Genomic DNA, 18393 nt, shown 5'->3' with positions numbered 1-18393 from the left:
CACCTAGCAATATGACCGCCAGAAGAGCGAAAAGAGAGCGGGTTGGCACAGCCATGATAGAAGCTTGGCTGGAATATATGGAATGAACGAAGGAATGTTAGAGACCTTAAACCATGCTCCTCTTCTCACACTTATTTATCAAGTTGATGGTGAGTTCGAGTTGTTTGATCATTGACAGCAGACTCCCGTTTCCGCAATCTCGCGTGGAAGCTATTGTCCGCTGGTAAAGCGGATAGATTCCAAAAATCAACGAGCACGCGCATTTGTGACTTCCTTGCAGCCCGCCCAACTGGAGACGGATCCGGCTGCAAAGGGCCGTGTATATAGGACCTTTAGGGTATACCGCTTGACGATGGACAGTGTAGCATCCACTTCGTGAGTTGATGTATACACGTGAACACCAATGACAGGAGGTCATAAGAAGGATATGTATTAGGTATCTGGAGCAAGATAGTCACAATTTTTTCAACATTCTGAATCTGAACAATTAGATAGATTCCCACCCAGACTGGGAACTCGTATGTGGAGGAAGTTGAATCGGCCCCTGGCATCGGGTGCGGGCCGTTTCCCGTCAGGGGGCTGATGTTGTACAGTAGAAGATCTCCTCAAGATGACAAGTCACCAGGGAGCTCAAATGTGAGACAGAGGTGCATAACTGTGCTAGTATTTGGCTTAACCGCAAAAGAGTCTTCATGATGCGATGGCCAAGGCGAGATAATGGCCATTTCACATTTTCTTATGACTGTGGTGAGTAGTAATGAGGCAGCCTTGAAGTAGTTTGCTATTCCCGCGCGACGCAAGGTTCAGTGCATCCCACTGCATGCGCATGTGACAGTAGCATTCGAATGTCCTTCTTGTGTTACGAAGGATATATAGCAACTGTTCTATCAGAGTTGACATGTTTTCCTAAGGCTTCATGATAGTTGCAACTGTCTTAGAGTAGACGCTCGATGCGAGATTACGCCCACCAGATAGATGCTAGACGTTCGTTGGTGCTCGTCACTTCTGAGCCATATTATGAACCAACCACACAATGTTAGCTCAGAAATTCACCTGATTGCAAGTCAAGTACGCCCCATCGTAAGCCATACCTAAGTAGTAATATAGCCTGACCGTGGAAGACAAAATACCGTAATTCGTGCTGGCATGCCGGAGTTTCAGGCCGCCCTGGGCCTTGCAAAGATGTTTTCTGATATGCTCCAACCCATTTGTGTAGCTGCGTTCTTGGATGGCAAGGTCTGTGAGGGAACGCGAACCGCCTGGTTCGTGGCATCGGGGGCTGAAAGATATGGCGCATCTTCGATGATGGCCTGGAACTAGAATGGTAAGATTCTCCTCGTCCATAGGAAAGGGTAGTAGTACCATCTAAAGGTCACTTGTTTATTTCAAGGGCGATTGGCCCAGTGACTAATTTGTCAACCAGATGACCTGAAGTCATCTTTTATTGAGGCATGGGACGGAAGCACTGAAATATCGCTAGGGCAAGACAGAACGTCGAAGAGTGCATCTTGAACAATGTCAGAGATTTCATCCGCCAGGGATGGCCCTTGGGATTGACTTTTTGATATCTGGTGCTGTTCCAACCTCGCATTCTGTCGGCCATAGACATGCAAAGCGAAAGTATATCGTTTCTTGAGTAAGAACCAATGGGCGAGAGCTAGTGCTCTTGAAGATCTGTCCAGCTGCATCTCTTCGGAAGATGGTTCTTCGGTGAACTTGTTACTGTACACCCCTGAGACCACTTCGATTCTTAGCATAGCATTATTTGTTTGGGCTTCCACCGATGGATCCCGTTCCCGACATGCTTGCAAGCGCATCAGGTTCAACTCCAATTCTGCGAGCCTTGCAAGGACTGAATTACTGCCGTACTGGGCTTGCCATTCCCTCATGATGTCTGAGATCAGCCTCTGACCGTCCTGGTCTCGTCCGGTGCGGGCATAGAATTGTGAGCGGCCCATTTGCTGTACGAGGGTCTGATATGCAGTCCGCCCAAAGGTCTTGGAAAGAGCATCTATTATACATTTGAAAACAAGCTCAGTGACATAAGCTCTCGGTGCGATATCAAATTCGGATTTTAAAAGGATTGAGAGTGGGTGTTGATCCCCAAGAACTACTCCAGCAATGTCGGCGACGTGAATTTTGACCTTTGTGTGCAACGAATCTGCCCCTGGCATATTTATTCCGGACGCAAGTTCCACGAGTGAGAACAATATTTCGGGATGTGAGTCTCGGAAAAGATCCGGTACAGAGTCCAGGGTACACTTGAGAACCCTGAAAGCTGCATCAACCTTCTGCAAGCTTAGCAGATCCGACACAATGTAAAAGGCTTCCCTGAAGATTTCAATGCGATTATTCTGATCATATACAGTAGGGTCCTGCTTGATCAGCACCGACCACGGGTATGTGTATTGTCCAAACATCCAATTGCACGACTGAGTGAGAACGAATTCGATTTGCAAGTCATCGCCACGAGGAATCATCTTCTGAGGAACTCCGACTCGCCATCGAAGCATTAGAGGCATCTTTTCCCGCTTTCGTCGATCTTTTTGATCTTTTTCAGTGCGATCGTTGACTGGTAGGGAGGTCTCTGTGTGAGTTGAGGAAGGCGGCGCAAGCACGTCTTCGCAACCTACAAGCGCTTGAATTGGAGGTCTATGATCGTCCGCAATCGGTTCAGGATTAGACACCTCATGACCGTAGCAAACATTGTGGTATTTAGTAATTTCTGCTAACCGTTTCTTCTTCTGGATTTCTTTCGCAACGTGGCGTTTGACACGGCTCCTGCTATGCCCGGATTGGTCCTGTACGTCGATGAACACAAGGTTGGGCATACTGATGATACAGCTGCTCAACCTGAATCAGACGTCCTCCGACAGCCCAATGTCAGGGAGGTGTAAGGAGTCTCGCGCCTCCCAAAATCGAAGCTTTCCCGAGAATATGTACTAGTAGTACTATGTAGTTATGTGGTAATGGAATGAAAAGGTGTACACTGACAGTGGTAACAATTTGAAAGGCTTGCTTTCCTTTGTGGAAGTGAGATCGAGGTAGAATTAAACTGACCAGCCAACATCCGACAAGCCTAGTCTTGGCACCTTACTTTCTTACATGGTATCTTGGTATGGGGGAAAGAGCCTAAAAAAGAAGGTGCAACCGGCAACCAGGTAGTGGAAGATTGGGAAACATGTTTAGAGAGACTTTTCGCGTGGTAAAGCGCCAAACACTACTTGGCTTACATAGGACTACTATGCAACCCTGTTTATATATACTTAGTACTTATATTACTCCTGAGTACTTAAGTCACTAGTGCTCTATACACAATTATGGACAATATATATGGTACGTACCTCGTTTAACTCGTTTAACTCGTTTAACTTTCATTGATTACTATACCTATAACAGTAGATTTTCCAATAAACCTGATGCCGCTTCCGACTATATATACTTACTTACTACGTACTATACTTAGTGCATACTTGAGAACTGACTGATAAAGTGTCCCATTACTACTGCTTTGACTAGTATATCCTGGCAGTTGAATCATAGTACAACATACTATGTAGTAAGTACATACAAGGAAGTTGTATCTACCTACTACTACTGTATAGAGGGTGAATCGGCATGTATTCTCGCCTATCCAGTAGGTCGGGTAAAGGGGCAGGCAGGGCTGCGTCGGTAGGGGTTCTCTTTTTCTCTCTCATCCAAGACCGCAGGATAAGAACCAACCAACAACAAAAACAACACAGTAGCGACCACGTGTGGAATAATACTTCTCAATAACCTGTATCGGTAAAGGGGTCAAGACTTCTCACAACAGTCGTGTATAGAACTATAGTTAGTAAGTAGCATTATTCTTGAAGGTGAAAGACATTAATTCTGCAAACTATGCTCTCATAACTGCTGTTTAATGGATAACGCATGCTTTCATGCGTTATCCTTCTCTTGCTCGTTCCTCTGTCTGTCTAGTTGCACCGTCCTCGTCTCCTTCCCTTTTCCTTTTCTTGCCAAGTATTTATTCCATGGCATTTCACTCTCCTTTGCGTCTATCTTAAGTTAGCGGAATTGGTAGTGGACCTGCTAATGTCGCACTGGTAAGGTCGTCGACATTGGTGGCTGTGTTTTGGTTGGTCAAGGCGGCAAAAGCAATGCCAAACATTCCGGGTTGTACATCTGCATGAAGTTCGCCATTTTGGAGAACGGTGACAGGAGTATATGCAGGCAGATTGTTCTGACTAAGCCAAGCCATGTAAAGAGATCCAGAGTTCCAGTCTTGTGGGAGCATGTCTGGTTGGCCGACTCTGAAGATTAATTCCCAGGGGCGTTGGGTGTGGCAAAGGAAGGATCACCATAACCGACAATGCCAAGGTCGGGAAAAACTGGTAAAGAGGCAACTGCCTGGGGAAGGTTTGAGCATGAGCCTGCCATGACAAAATCCAATGCCAAATTGTAAGCCCAGATGCCACTGATAGGCGTCTCAAATGTGGTAGGGTTTGGAATTTCGTTCGCAGTGATACGAAAGAACGCATCATGCCTTGATTCAACAGGGAGAATATACCCAATGGTTGCTTCGATTGTGGGATCAGACAGTGCCAGTGCACTCTGGAGACCAACTAAAGCACCAATGCCAACGGTAGTGATGATATTTCCAAGGGCAAAGAAACTACTTTGATCCGTGACAGGAAAAATATATTGACAGGGCGCCACATCTTGTACACCAAATGATTTCCACGCAACAAGGAAACTATTGCTGCCACATGAATTTCTTCCTTGGCCGCAATGTGCTAGATAACATCGATGTTGTTTATCCCATTTGTTTGACTTCCAGTACCCCACTGGCTTAAGTTGAACAAGCCTTCTTGGAAAAAAGCAGATTCAAGGTTTTCGAGGAAGTTTGCCACTTGGAAGTTGGAAAGCCCGTTTTGTAAGACCCGAGGACTGCCTGGTTGGTTCGGAAGACCACCGCCCGCCTGATGGGCGATATTTGGCGGAAGGGCAGTACCCGTAATAAGAGCAGGCACGGCGCCTGCTGTTCTTGCGAGGATTACAAATGTCACTGAGACCAAGAACCAGGCCATGTTAATCGCTAGATAACGGACCCAAGTTGAGAGAAAGACAGAGCGAGGGATCGAAGTGAACAGACATCTGGAGAGCAGAGAGGACATTTCTATCTATACCAACTGCACCACGCCTTCTCTTGAAGGTTCGACATGGGTCTTTGGCTGAGATGATAAGCACTAACATAGAGAAAGACAATCCTGGAGTGATACTTAAGTGGTCAATAGGCAATCACTGTTGGTATCAGGCCGCCGGCTCACAACAGAGTAGGCGATGATTCAATTGATGGAAACCGTCCAGAGATACCCAACCGGTATGATGGCCCAGGATATGCCTGATTATTTCCACACTTACGTGCTAAATATCTTTTGTAGTTGGCAAACCGGTTCCGTGATGACTGGGTTTACGAATCAGGAAGGTAATTGTTCCCGTAATCAGTGATGTTCTCTCACCAAGAATTTTCAGCTAGACCGTCGTAAGCGAAGAATAGGCTTCGAGACAAGCTTCAGTAAGCACCTGATCTGAAAGCTTCAGCTCAACTCCAGGAGATCAAGGCACAGTCAGCAACGTAAATTTAGAATGCAAGTAATAAAATGGTGACACGCCCACGAATGGTAGCTAAAAGTGTCAGCAATACGGACTCGTGGAAGAGGAGGTTAGCCGAATGTCCATGCAGAGTCACGTGAGCTGCCTTACACTCTAGTGCTGCATTTGAGCCTATGATCCGCCGTGTAAATCTATGACGCGCTAGCTAGCAGCTCGCCTCGAAAGAAAGAGGAAGCGAGGCCAAAAGTTGTCGCCATTGTAGAGTGCTCTTGAACCATACTTACAGTCCACTCATTGGAGAATCACCATGAACTCCTCTAGCTTGTGCTCGCAATGCCTACGAGTACTCCAGCATAACATTCGTGCAGGCGTATGTCTCTCCTAAGTCCTTGGTTTTGAGCTAACAGGTTCCCTCCAACAGTCGCGAACCACTTCCCGACGCACCTTCTCCAGTAACCTGCGAAACTTCGAGCAGCAAGTTGCTACCAGGAAATCTCCAGCCAGATCAAACCCCCCACCATCTATTCCTCCAACGACCTTTACTAGCATAACAAATGTGACTAGACCTGAACCTACGGCCTTGCAACCTGGATCAAAGTCCTCTCCACAAAATGCGACTTTACAGGAACCCAGTGGAGATGTCGTCTCATCAGCGACTGTGTCACAAATGCAAAAACAAATCAAGTTGGGGCTACGAAGCGACACTCTCACCACCCGTCTAGCTAAGGGCCTCCGCAAATCCGCGAAATCCACCACCGAATCCTACATAGTCTATGGAGAAACAGAGGCAATTTTCAAGGCCTGTGCCAGTCAGGCAGACTATACCATACCTGAGGACCAGCGTATGTCGATATTGACTGGCAAAGGACCACCCAAGACTGCGGACGGGGCAGACCTAGGTCACGCTATTGCCAAGTCGTGGTGGTATGACACCATTGGTCTCGAACCTACTTTCGCCAGTTGGTCCCAGGTGACCTACTTACACATGTACATCATCACGTTGCGATTGCGGAACCTGGAGACCGCAGATGCATGCCGTAATTATCAACGATACCTGACCGAGCATTTCTCTCACGCGGCGGAAGATAAGATGGTACTACTGCACAACATGTCCGCGCGAAGTATTCGGAATAAGTACCTCAAAGACCTATTCTTGCAATGGCGAGGCATTATCACAGCCTACGACGAGGGCATCATCAAGGGAGACGCCGTGCTGGGAGGTGCAATCTGGCGAAACTTGTTCCGAGGTGATGAGAATGTCGATTGGGAAAAAGTTGCACAGGTCGTGGCTTTCCTTCGTAGAGCTGTTCAGACCTTCGGCAATCAACCAATTCACAACATTGTCATGAACTCTGAGGGTCCCAAGGGACTGTGGGCACAGACCCATTCTTAAACAACGGTGGGAGTTAGCTGCATGCTTGACGGCTGTGTCCCAATCTTGAGATTATTTTAATATACATTCAACGAGATTATGTGTTTCTATAACATCAGCAGGAATTGTTGAATGCTGGATTCTTATGATGACGGTGGAATCCAAAAACTTGTTTTTTGTGTCAACAGCCTTGGGTCAAAGGGAGGGCGAAAAGATTTCAACTCAAGCTGGTACAACCTGTACTACAAAGACTGCAATGGTGTTAAAAGGAAGGCGATAATACTTCTTCTAAGTACGCTACATCCTTCAATCCCTACATCATTTGTGTTAATAGGCATGCCTGTAGTTCCTATTGAGACCCTGATGTATGACCTATAGTGTGATACAACGTAAAAATGAAAGCTCAAGGCCAGTGGACTCAAAAAGGTCCTATTCCGATACTCCCGAAAACAAGGGAACAATGGAGGAGCAGACAGGTCCATGTAGGTACTATGCTCTAGTGTGGTGTAAATTGCTAGTCGTCTTTGCCGTCATGAATTCTGCGACAAATGCAGGTATCAAATTCGAAAAGCAAGTCGTAGAATCTGGGACAACGAAAGTTGTTGTTGCAAAGCATCAGCTCCGGATAGTTGCTGGTGTCCGGATCAGCGACTGTCAAAGTAGCCTCTTTGATCGTTGTTGGAATGACAAGGCCAATGTCATCTGGTTGCCCTTCCGGGTTTCGACCGTGAAGATTGGGTACGGCTGGGGTGGTAGTTGGAGCCGATGCCTTCATATGATTGCCACCGTCGTCCTTGAATGGAAAAGTTGGAGTTCCAGTCATTGCTATTTCGACGACAATTCGGTCTGCAGGAATGCCGTCAGCATGGATATATCTCACAACTCGAGACAATGCAGCGGGACCCGATGTACCTGGAGCGTTTGCAGCGAGAGCAGCCGCATGAGCACAGTCATGATTCAGATCCTCCCGGAAGTGGACGTCGCCGACAGTCTCCAAGTTTGGAGAGGGAAATGCCGTGACACCCATCCGCAGGGCCACCAGATACATTAACATACAGGACGTCAGCATTTTGACCGCAGGTATCTTGGTCAAATGTCAAGGAGAAGAAATCTGTATTGAGGAGAGCAGTGATGGGAGTCTTTCAATGTGCCAGAGTTGCCACCCTTGGTGGTGCAAGTCTCAGGATTTGGAAGGAAAGAACCATCTTTCCGAGCACAACCCCCAGTAGACAAGTCCTCCAGTTTTGTGTCACCCAACCGAGGCCCGAGGCGGTCAGAACAGGGCCAATTGTTGAACCAACACCCTCCGAACGGAAGCGATATCGATATTTTGACAGATGGGAAGGTGCCCGTACACTGGTTGCTGAGAGGACAGGGCAAGAACGTTCACTCGGAGTGTCCCAGAAACCCTGCTAGAAGGAGGCCAGTTCTTGTTCTTGTCAGAGGCAGAATGGCCCAATCTTCTGCCACTCATGGAACTCCTACAGCAGGCCGACCATGAAATCGCAGTCTCGAAATGAGCGCCTCGCACTGATTGCATCATCATCGAATTGAAAGCTCACCGGTTACAGGTATCGAGATGGGACAACGGTCATTTTCTCGATCCTTGCCAGGGAATCTTCCATGGTAAGACATTACCAGATCAGCCTCTCACTCAACCGTGACTATTGTGTCAATTGGTTATGGAATCAAGATATATCATCAGGAATGATAGTTGCTGAGTCGGCTTCTTGCCCATCTCCCTCCCCATCATTGGTTCACGAGGTGCGTCAAATAAGGCTTTCGGCGGTATGTAGTCTGAGGACAGTATTTATGAATGGTAAATCTTGCTGTCCACACACACGTCCTCTCCAAAAGTACTTGGGTACGGCTCCCTTGCCTCTGACGACCAGTCCTATCTTCGGCTGGATTCGCTTTGGCGACCCCATGGGAGCTCGTCGGGACAGTAAGCCGCTAGGCATGCTCCGAAATTCACAATACGTCTGAGCAATACGGGTCCAAAAACATTCCAATGCAAGGAGCCAAACTTATAAGAAAGTAGTCAAAACCTCCGAAAAGGCTTCGCTACGGTGGAGTATGCGGCCAAAGTATGCTGCCAAGCCTCTCACTGGAAGTTGACATGTGGCCGCTCTTGAACTTTTTGGTTGATAGAGTGATTCGACTCCTGATCTTCGATTGGATTACAACCCACGCACTTTGATTGTCGCGTCTTAGAAGTTGAGAGTGTTATCCTGTCAACTCTATCCCATTACCCATGCATGATGCTCCAACAGTATTGAAACCCCCCTCAATTCTCTTCAAGACTACATCGGGCCTCGACGCCGCTTGCGCAGGACTGACTCTCGTTCGAAATGTTACTCCTACGGCTGATCTCCAACCTTCTCCCAATCCTCGTTCTGCTTACCTGTTCGCTAGCAGCTGAGGATCTCTACAGGATTCTTGGAGTCGACAGATCTGCCTCAGATCGTGATATAAAAAAGGCATACCGCACCCTCTCTAAGAAATATCATCCAGACAAGGCCACAGGAGACGAGAAGAAGTTTCTCGAGGTCACAGAAGCCTACGATGCCCTATCCGATCCTACGAGTCGCAAGATCTACGATCAATACGGACATGACGGCCTTAACAATCACAAGCGAGGCGGAGGCGCACAACACCACGATCCCTTTGACATATTCGGAAAGTTCTTCGGAGGCGGGGGCCATTTTGGAGGAGGCGGAGGGAGTGGTGTGAGACGTGGACCAGACATGGAAGTCCAACTTAATGTGCCACTCCAAGACTTCTACAATGGCAAAGATATTGAATTTACTATTGAAAAGCAGTTGATCTGCGAAACTTGTGAGGGATCCGGTTCTGCCGATGGCCAAGTGGAAACCTGTGGCCAATGTGGGGGTCGTGGAATCGTCATAAAGAAGCACATGCTAGCCCCGGGCATCTTCCAACAGGTCCAAATGGCCTGTGATCAATGTGGAGGACAAGGCAAAACCATCAAGCATAAGTGCAAAGTTTGTGGAGGGAGCAAAGTGGTTCGGGGTCCCATAACCTTGACAGCAAGCATTGAAAAGGGCATGCCTAAAGGACACCGAATCACCTTCGAAAGCGAAGCTGATGAACATCCTGATCACGTTGCTGGTAACCTCTATGCACATTTAGCAGAGGCAGCCCCGTCCTTGCACGAAGATCACAACCAGAGAACGGACGGTGCATTTTTCCGCCGCAAGGACAACGATCTCTACTGGAATGAGGTTTTGTCCCTGCGAGAGGCCTGGATGGGGGGCTGGACGCGGAATTTGACTCATCTTGATGGGCATGTTGTTCAACTCTCCCGGCAAAAGGGCGAAGTGGTACAGCCTAATCAAGTCGACTCAGTCGAGGGCGAGGGCATGCCGATTTATCATGACGGTCACGTTCACGAGCACGATCATGATCACGAAGAGCATGGCAAATTGTACGTCAAGTACACAGTTGTCTTGCCGGATCAAATGGACAGCGGCATGGCGAAGGATTTCTGGGCACTGTGGGAGAAATGGCGCAAGAAGAAAGGGATCGATTTACTCAAGGATAGTGGAAGACCACTTCCTGTTGTACCACCAAAGGATGAATTATAGACTAGCAATCTACCAGGGTTTGCAATAGACGCTGTACTCCCGCTTTCCCAGAGCATCGACTTGGTTTCAGCCGTGTCTGATCCAATCCCTCAGAGGGGAAACTGCTCCACATCGCCGTTTAGCGGCAAGCTCAGCCTTGTGATTATGTAAAATGCCATGCCCCTGTTTCCATGCTCAAATCAAACCAGCCAATCTATCCTAAACCGCGGATATCAACCATAAAGCTAGTTGATTTAATGGTTATGCCTGAGGATCAATATAGTTTGACTCGAAATGATAAGATGTGTCCCCTTCCGAACACACTACCTACCGGCGACCGCGGCCAGCATCCTCGCGCGGGACATATTTCCACTGGGGCCCATCCCTGTAACTGTCCGGCTCTCGACAGAGATGATCATCATTCGCATACCTTTGATCACTTCGCAGGTGCCCAGGGCTTGATGTGCTGTAAGCAAAGTCACGATGAGCCACTCCGTGCCGGTCGAGGTCACGCACAGCAGCACGATTGCCTTTCGCAGTTCTTTCCCTGTCCTCCAGGTCGTGGGGATTGTTGGAGTATTTGCCCGATCGTTTGTTCAATGACCACTTCCGTTCTGATTGAAGTGCGTCCGCATCGACATAGTAGTGTGAGTACTCTTTACGTCGGTTCTTTGTCTTTGCCCGTTCGTGGTCATGTTCTGTCGGGACGAACTCGTTGGGCTCGTCATCAGGGTCGCATGCTGCACGAGAGTGGGATCGTCCTCTTTCTTGAATCCTTTCGTTTTCATCGCGGATTTCACTGTCGCGACGTCTATCCCGAGACCCGTGATTGCTTTTCTCCCTGTCTGAGGGCATGGCGGATATTAGAGGCGCTGGAAGATGAGTCGACTGGTTGAACGGGTGAGACAGCCTAACTAGTGGTACACTGCAGGTGGCTTTGATATCTTCTCTTCTTGCCTATGGGTACGTTTGGAAAGGATTGGGCTCCAAAATATCGAGACATTTTATATGTATCCGTTTGGTATCACTCATTCTGTGTGACAGCGCAGGCAGGGACCTCATTGTGACATGACTTTCCACCCAACAAACGCAAAGCAGCTGACTGAAGTCTGAGTTTGCTGTAGTGGCTGCTGAAGCAATCCCACCACAGCAATATTTTGGTTTCATTTTGGACTGTCTGCCAATTTCTGATTGATCGATGTCTGATCAAGTGCGGTGGTAGTCTTGAGTCGAGGTGGAAATGGGACAAACTGCGACACTTTACGACATAGCTACTTTGTAGAAAAATGCAGGTCACTCAGAGTTCAATAGGTTTCATTCGCTACTTCGCAGTGAATGACATGCTCGTAGTGCTAAGTATGTACCGGTAAGATCATATCCCCCGTCCGACCGAAGGGTATGTACTATGTTTGTATTTGGCATGCTATAGCCGCCCAATTTGTTGCTACCCATATTCAATAATAGTTCTCGAAGCTGCCCACAGGTAATGTTGAAGATCGCAGTGAGATTGATACTAGAAACGAGGCCCTAATACCTCTTGTCAGATCTAGACGACCAGTGCTTGGGTTCGTCTTTGGCGTACGCAAAATCCCGCCCTGCTATCTTATTCTGCTCCCTGTCTTTGGCGGCAGTATCGTTGCCGAAACTGCTGTTGATCTTTTTAACTAGATCCGAGCCATAACGGGACGGGGGGTAGGAAATCTCCTCCCGTTGCGTCTCATGGAATATAATTTCGTTTTCAGAAGCTCCTTCCCGGGGATATCTTTTAGGAAACCACTTCTTCATTTCACCCGTGTTGTGGGTCAGATGTACGGTCTTGAACCGATTATCATGATCACCATCACCAGGCATGATCGCTGAGAGTAGTTAGTAAACTTGGGAAGTATGTCTCGCAAATCGGGGGCTTTTCTGGCTTCATATACTGTATGTTTGGGTTCGTGTATGGGAACGAGATGAGCATTGGGAGAGTAGTGATCTAAAAGTTTGTCGCTTTTGTACATACCCATACAGTCAACCATAACCTACATGCGTGGTATACTTGTATCACCTATACTACCAGTTCAGTCATCACTGTAGCAAACGGAGGGTCAGAGTTAGCCCGGAGAGGTGGAGTTCGTGTGACTGACAGGTGGCTATGTGACAATGGGAGGCTAGCAAGGGCAAGACCTCACTCTCATCGCACAAGGCTTGGGTTGGGGGACACTGTTGGAGATTTGCGATCATTCCTTTAGAATGCGGTGAAATGTGCGTTCAAACAGTATTCAGTATTTGGCAATTGGGATCACAATTCAAGACATTCGAGGTGGTGGCTAATTGTTGTTCCTCGTGGCCCTAGTTAAGCACTTTAATATAATCACGGACATCGATTGGGCGACTGGGCAGTAATCTTCGCTTGAGATTTATGAATACCTGGTTCCACATTTACCTATATACAACGCACTATGTCAAAACTATATGGGGTATCAATGCTGGTCGTCCAGAATTGTGGAAGCTCTCGTTCCTTGCCAGCAAAAAGCACAGAAAGTGAATAACCCGTGAATGCCACCATGGATAGAGCCATATCAGCTCTGGTATGAGAACTTGCTGAACTACCACTCTTCATCTCGCCCCTTGCCCTTTCTCTCCCTGTTCCAACGCGTGATAGCGTCTCGGTCAAGAGATGGTCTTCGATTGGGGTTTCCCGGCTGGTGATGTCTGTGGTCATTCTCAGGGTAGGCGAAGTCTCTCACCTGGACTCTGTGCCGCCCTGAGCTGGCCATGTGGGCTTCGCTCTCCCTCGAGAGTTTTCCGGCACGTATCTCGTTCAGGGCGAACAGCTCATCATTTCCATCCGTTCTCGTGTTTCGACGTGTTAATGCTGCATTCAGGAAGTCCCTGTCCCTGGCATCATTCGGCGGATAGATTTCGGTGCCGGCATACTCTCGCTGTATCGCTTTGGTGGAATGTGTTTCGTGATAGTGCTCACGTTTGAGTTGTCGCTCACGTTCATGCTCATCCTCTCGCTCACGGTCCTCCCTTCTACGATCATCGTAATCATGGCGCTGACAAGTGTGGTCGCGGTTGTCGTCTTCAAAATCAATTTCCTCAGATATGTAGTGCGAGCCCCGTGCAGTATCGAAACGTCTTTCCTCATCCTTGCGGGAGGAGTGCGACATCTTATGAGAAGATCCTCTAGTATGATTCTGAGGAAGGGGTTCTTTGGTAATAATGATAAACGTGGAAATGGCGAATTCTGAACTTGCTTCCCGAATATTGCTGGCTTGAGCACAAAACATGTCAAGACTCCTGGCACTTGCTGAAAAATTTATAGCCTGCAAGCTGCTTTGGAATTGCTTCATGACTGTGTCTGCGTCTGAGTCCCGTTTATGCCTGTGTTTGGGTTCAGACTCAGTAAGTGCGATGAGCAAACAATTAAACAACCAGAGGGACTCCATTGGCCCCTTTCCTGATCTCAGACCGCCGATTGTGAGAATCTGTTTGCTCACTAAGTCACTATGACAGTAGCATCGACAATGAGTTGCGGACTGCTTATCACATCAATAAACCAAACCACGCGTGGGTATATCAGCCATCGATGCGTTCTAAACGTTTCGCTGACTACGGAAAATCGTCTCATTTCCTCATAGTTACACAGACCTCGGCGTTTGTTCGACTACTGACGCATTAACGAGAGTGAGGCGCGAAAAGTCCGTAGGACAATATCTGTGACAGTTCGGGACATTATGACCGAACGGGCCAATTACAGTTCTGTTCCAAATCCGAAGTAGACCTTCCAGTAAGGCACCTCTGAGAAAGAATGCAAGAACAGTTTAAACATCAAAGTTGCCCGATTGTGATACTATGTATTTGGCACTTGGCTCGGTAATTGTGTTCTTGGCACTAAAAAGGAGTTAGACTTGGCATGACGAGGCTTTGGCAAAAAGGGGAGGAGTTCGTCTGGTGCCCGGGTACTATGTAATCAACCGAATAACAGCATATTGACTACGCAAATGATTTATACCACTCCTCCGTCCATTGGAAACAAAAGGACTGATAATATACATAGTATTGTGTGAACAGCTTGTATTCTAGCGGTCTCCAGGTCGTGTTGCTTGCTTGACTAGCAACATTTGGATTGCCTGGTCAATGCAACCTGATAGGAGCGCCAGCAGCCACGCCCTGGACTTCCATCTTACCCGGAGGAGAATCTTGACTTCTCCATAGTCCATTTCATTTTCCAGCCTTGAGAACCCGCTGGTTAGTCCCAAGCCCAAACCAAGCATCTCCAGGTTGTGGCTGTGCAAAGCTGCGACACGAATTGGCAAGCCCTGAGGCGTGTCGTGGGCAGCGTGGGTAGTATTGTGCAAAGGTCTCGCTCCCTTGGTCAAACAGGCCGCAGCCGGAGACACAAAGAACTCCCATCAACACTGCAATCTTTGTCACTCGCCGATTTACTATAATGCTCGACCTTCCCACGAGCTATTGTTAAGTCGCCGCCAGGTTGCTTCCACAACATCAAAGTCCTCCGGTATTCACTAGAGCTCCAACTTCCTTACAACGACTATTCCTATCGTCATCATACGCTAGTGGTGGTAGGCCCGAAACAGTGGACCTAGGGCTATAGTGAGGGTGAAAAATTAGCTTCTCCTTCTCGCCCGACTCATCTTCAAGCATTCAGCCATTTGTACCATCTAGCTGATAGATTGCCTTACAGTAATCATTGACAACGTTGAGTTTGGATGATGTGTTCGATGGAATGATGCTGTCAAACATGGCTTTGATTGAGGAGAGTAGAGCCTACCCAGATGTGTCCGTCAGCTAAAGCGGCACCCATAGAATGTTGTGTCGGGATGGGTGGAGCTTTCCCAGGGTGATTGAGCCTCACCCAACACATATATAGACATACCCCACCTGCAGGTTAGGCACAGAACATGACAGATTAGCAGGTATTGAGTGGTACGGCCATTGGGTTTAGATTTCCTCATCCGTTAATGGAACGCTGAAATAACCGTACTAGCCGTGCTCAATCTGACGAAGCTAGGTTTTGTTTACGTGTACCGAGTAATAACCCACTGGCTACCTAACAACGCCATAGAAACCTTCCTAAGTTTCTGAACTTTGTCTTTTCGCTTCTTTCGCTTTCCTCGCTCTCTTTCATGGCACTGTATTTGGTCCAATCATGACCCGCTACTGATCCGAGCTCCACCCTGTCATATTGGTGAGTCATACTTGCCCATAGGTACAGAGTATTGCCAGGTAGAAATTATCTGGTTGACGTTGAGATCTGGCAGATCGATCAAACTTAATCTTGGAAAAGAATCCACTTCGTGTATGGAGTCTCATCGGCGACGCCCGAGACTATAACCTTTGCTAGGATGCTGGAGAGAAAGAAAGGTGGGTTCATTAGCTAGTAGCGATTGGTGAATAATGGATAGGGTGGCAATCAAAGACGCCTGGGTATTCTAACTTCTGCTGGCATCAATTACAGTAATTGTCGGTCGCTCTCTAACAATTCCATGTGCTTACCCACCATCCCTCGATGCAGCTTCTTTGTGTAGCATCGGATACAATTTAGATCGTGGTCATCTCATAGTGTCCATCAAATCATAGAAGTGGTTCTTTCATTCCAGTGGGAAGCATTGAGACAGCCTAGTGATGGGATCGGTGACACGGAACATAGTTATTGCGAGCCGCCCCTTCGGGCTGACTCCTGTATCCAGCCCCCGAAGCTAAAGAACGCTAGGGAGAGCTCGAGACGCACGCTTAAAGGGACCTCACTTCACCTCTCCCTCAAGCACGACTTGTCGAGGTAATTGATATGTGTTTCCTCTTCAGTCCTTCTGGCTGATTCAAAGTTGGAATCCCGGATTCTGCCATACGCTTATGGAAGATAGGTTTACGTGATTTTAAACTAGCTGATTCAGTCTCCGGCGATCGGACGACCTGGCTCGTAGAATCAAGATTCACACTGTCGACAGGAACACCCACGTCTCACCGAAAACTATGCTGCATGATGCTGCCTAGTTTCATGTGGAACCGAATCATCGGTCAGCTGGCAGAATTTTGGCAGGAAACTGCACACTTCAGGAAACCACCGTGTACGATCCACTCGTACTCCATCGATTCACTCTATGGGCGGAAAAATCTAAATCCCAACAAAAATAATCCCGTCTAAGATGGCTGGTCCAATCGTGGGTGAACCGATATCGCTGCTCAGTTGTCAACCCTTTGAGAGAGGATATACACACAAGCTCAGCGACGCCGAGACAGACCTTCCGTGCCTCAGCAGAGGCGCTTTCTCCCAGATGCGATTCAACAGAAATGATGCTGCCAAATTCTGCCCAGTATGTGGACCACAATTGCTGCTCATCTGGTCGGAGCCCGGGAGAGACTGTCGATAAGTTTGAAGATATTGTGACTTGGACGCCGATCTTGACGCTTGACTGACGTTTCGTGGTTCCGCAGTGGACTCTTCCCTTCTTCCCTCTTTTACTCCTTCATCTTTTTTGCATTGCTCAAAGTATCCATAATTTCTGATAGGAATACGTTTGCATCGAACAGGTAGCCTCCTAGCCTTCAACAAGGTCCCGCCAGAACCCAAAGTCAATCCTCAAAGACCCATATCTCTGACACGGATTGGTCTTCACAAGGGCGGAAGTGGGCGTTTACATCTGAGATCTAACAAAAGTTAATCGAGATTCGATGAACTTGAGCACTCTGCAGCGAATGGCGGCGAAGCTCGACTCGTTGGCTTTACGGATGCATCTTCAGAATCTTGGTTCGCGATCCACTTGCTGTTCAGCCGCTCCACTACTGTCGAACTCTATCTACCAGAGACTCTCGAGTCAGAGTCATGACTCACAGCAGTAAGAAGACAAAGATCTCTTACTATTCAGTGCTGCCTCTGACGGTTGGTCGCAAGCTCAGCAGTTTCCATAAATACCTGGTTCCCCCCCCTTCCTCTTTCCTTCCTTTTTTCTTTCTTCAGATTACATTACACACAACCAACAGCATTTACGTTAACCACTCACCATGGGTTTATGTTGCAGTAAGCGCAGCATTGTTGAGGAGACTCCTCGAGCTGCTCGGGTGGTTCAGCTTCCACCACCTTCGCGACCTGCCGTGAAGCGGCAACAATCTCCTGTTTGGGTGAATCCCAGCCGGGATCACTTGAGCTGCATTTCGTCCTTGTATTTGGACGGTCCTCCTTCGGTGCGTTCTGCACCTGACCACCCAAAGCTCCGTTACCGGAGCCCTTGGTGTGAGACGGTTGCAGACGGTTCTGTTGGTTAGAACCGTCTAATTGCATAGCGGGATGTTGTGACAGTGATCCCGGTGATCCTTCGTCAGAAAGCTTCAAAAGGTGAACCAAGGATCAGTAGCCTCTGTGCGAACAACTTGAGGAGTCCTGGAGGGCCCAATGGCAAAAATCAGGGATTTGCTTGAACAGAGGTTGTTTCCCTTTTGCGTGTGGTGAGCAAGGTGTGGTTGCTGGGGTCGGAAATGGCCTCCGTCAAGGTCTTTGGCTTGTCCAAGGCCTTGGAGGAGGTTAAACATCTTCCTTGGTCCGAGTTGCTCAGTGATTATTCGAAACATTCTGTCTTATTGAGGTTGTTTGTAATGGAATCTCCCCCGAGTCTATATGAACAGAGCAGAACGCACTTAGTCCGAAAAAGTGTCAGTATGAGTAGTATAGCCTCAAATCCTTTCCTCCGAAGCTGTGTGAAACAGAGCAGAAAGCACTTAGTCCGAAAAAGTGTCAGTATGAGTAGCACAGCTTCAAATCCTTTCTTCCGAGTCTGTGTGAAACAGAGCAGAAAGCACTTAGTCCGAAAAAGTGTCAGTATGAGTAGCACA

The 18393-nt window shown here is 47.9% G+C and overlaps 6 protein-coding genes across 6 annotated transcripts; 2 read left to right on the top strand and 4 right to left on the bottom strand.

Annotated features, from left to right (window-relative positions):
- Positions 1 to 1415: 1415 nt before the first annotated feature.
- A1O9_01355 (uncharacterized protein) lies at positions 1416 to 2831 on the bottom strand (the record flags this gene model as incomplete). Its single annotated transcript, XM_013410514.1, has 1 exon — positions 1416 to 2831. The coding sequence occupies one exon, from the start codon at positions 2829 to 2831 to the stop codon at positions 1416 to 1418; it is 1416 nt and encodes a 471-aa protein (XP_013265968.1).
- A 1471-nt stretch (positions 2832 to 4302) lies between these two features.
- On the bottom strand, positions 4303 to 5072 carry A1O9_01354 (uncharacterized protein; the record flags this gene model as incomplete). Its single annotated transcript, XM_013410513.1, has 2 exons — positions 4303 to 4778; positions 4826 to 5072. The coding sequence occupies 2 exons, from the start codon at positions 5070 to 5072 to the stop codon at positions 4303 to 4305; spliced, it is 723 nt and encodes a 240-aa protein (XP_013265967.1).
- A 1193-nt stretch (positions 5073 to 6265) lies between these two features.
- A1O9_01353 (uncharacterized protein) lies at positions 6266 to 6991 on the top strand (the record flags this gene model as incomplete). Its single annotated transcript, XM_013410512.1, has 1 exon — positions 6266 to 6991. The coding sequence occupies one exon, from the start codon at positions 6266 to 6268 to the stop codon at positions 6989 to 6991; it is 726 nt and encodes a 241-aa protein (XP_013265966.1).
- A 2330-nt stretch (positions 6992 to 9321) lies between these two features.
- Positions 9322 to 10578, top strand: A1O9_01352 (uncharacterized protein; the record flags this gene model as incomplete). The annotated part of the gene is made up of 1 exon (XM_013410511.1): positions 9322 to 10578. One exon carries the CDS (start codon positions 9322 to 9324, stop codon positions 10576 to 10578), a length of 1257 nt encoding a protein of 418 aa, XP_013265965.1.
- Positions 10579 to 12084: 1506 nt separating this feature from the next.
- Positions 12085 to 12408, bottom strand: A1O9_01351 (uncharacterized protein; the record flags this gene model as incomplete). The annotated part of the gene is made up of 1 exon (XM_013410510.1): positions 12085 to 12408. The coding sequence occupies one exon, from the start codon at positions 12406 to 12408 to the stop codon at positions 12085 to 12087; it is 324 nt and encodes a 107-aa protein (XP_013265964.1).
- A 737-nt stretch (positions 12409 to 13145) lies between these two features.
- A1O9_01350 (uncharacterized protein) lies at positions 13146 to 13712 on the bottom strand (the record flags this gene model as incomplete). Its single annotated transcript, XM_013410509.1, has 1 exon — positions 13146 to 13712. The coding sequence occupies one exon, from the start codon at positions 13710 to 13712 to the stop codon at positions 13146 to 13148; it is 567 nt and encodes a 188-aa protein (XP_013265963.1).
- Between the last annotated feature and the right edge of the window lie 4681 nt (positions 13713 to 18393).

This window comes from Exophiala aquamarina (genome assembly GCF_000709125.1).
Source record: "Exophiala aquamarina CBS 119918 chromosome Unknown aczIA-supercont1.1, whole genome shotgun sequence".
NCBI classification, from domain to species: domain Eukaryota; kingdom Fungi; phylum Ascomycota; class Eurotiomycetes; order Chaetothyriales; family Herpotrichiellaceae; genus Exophiala; species Exophiala aquamarina.
The sequence above is the reverse complement of the archived record's forward strand: the minus strand, read 5'-3'. Positions and strand labels throughout refer to the sequence as shown.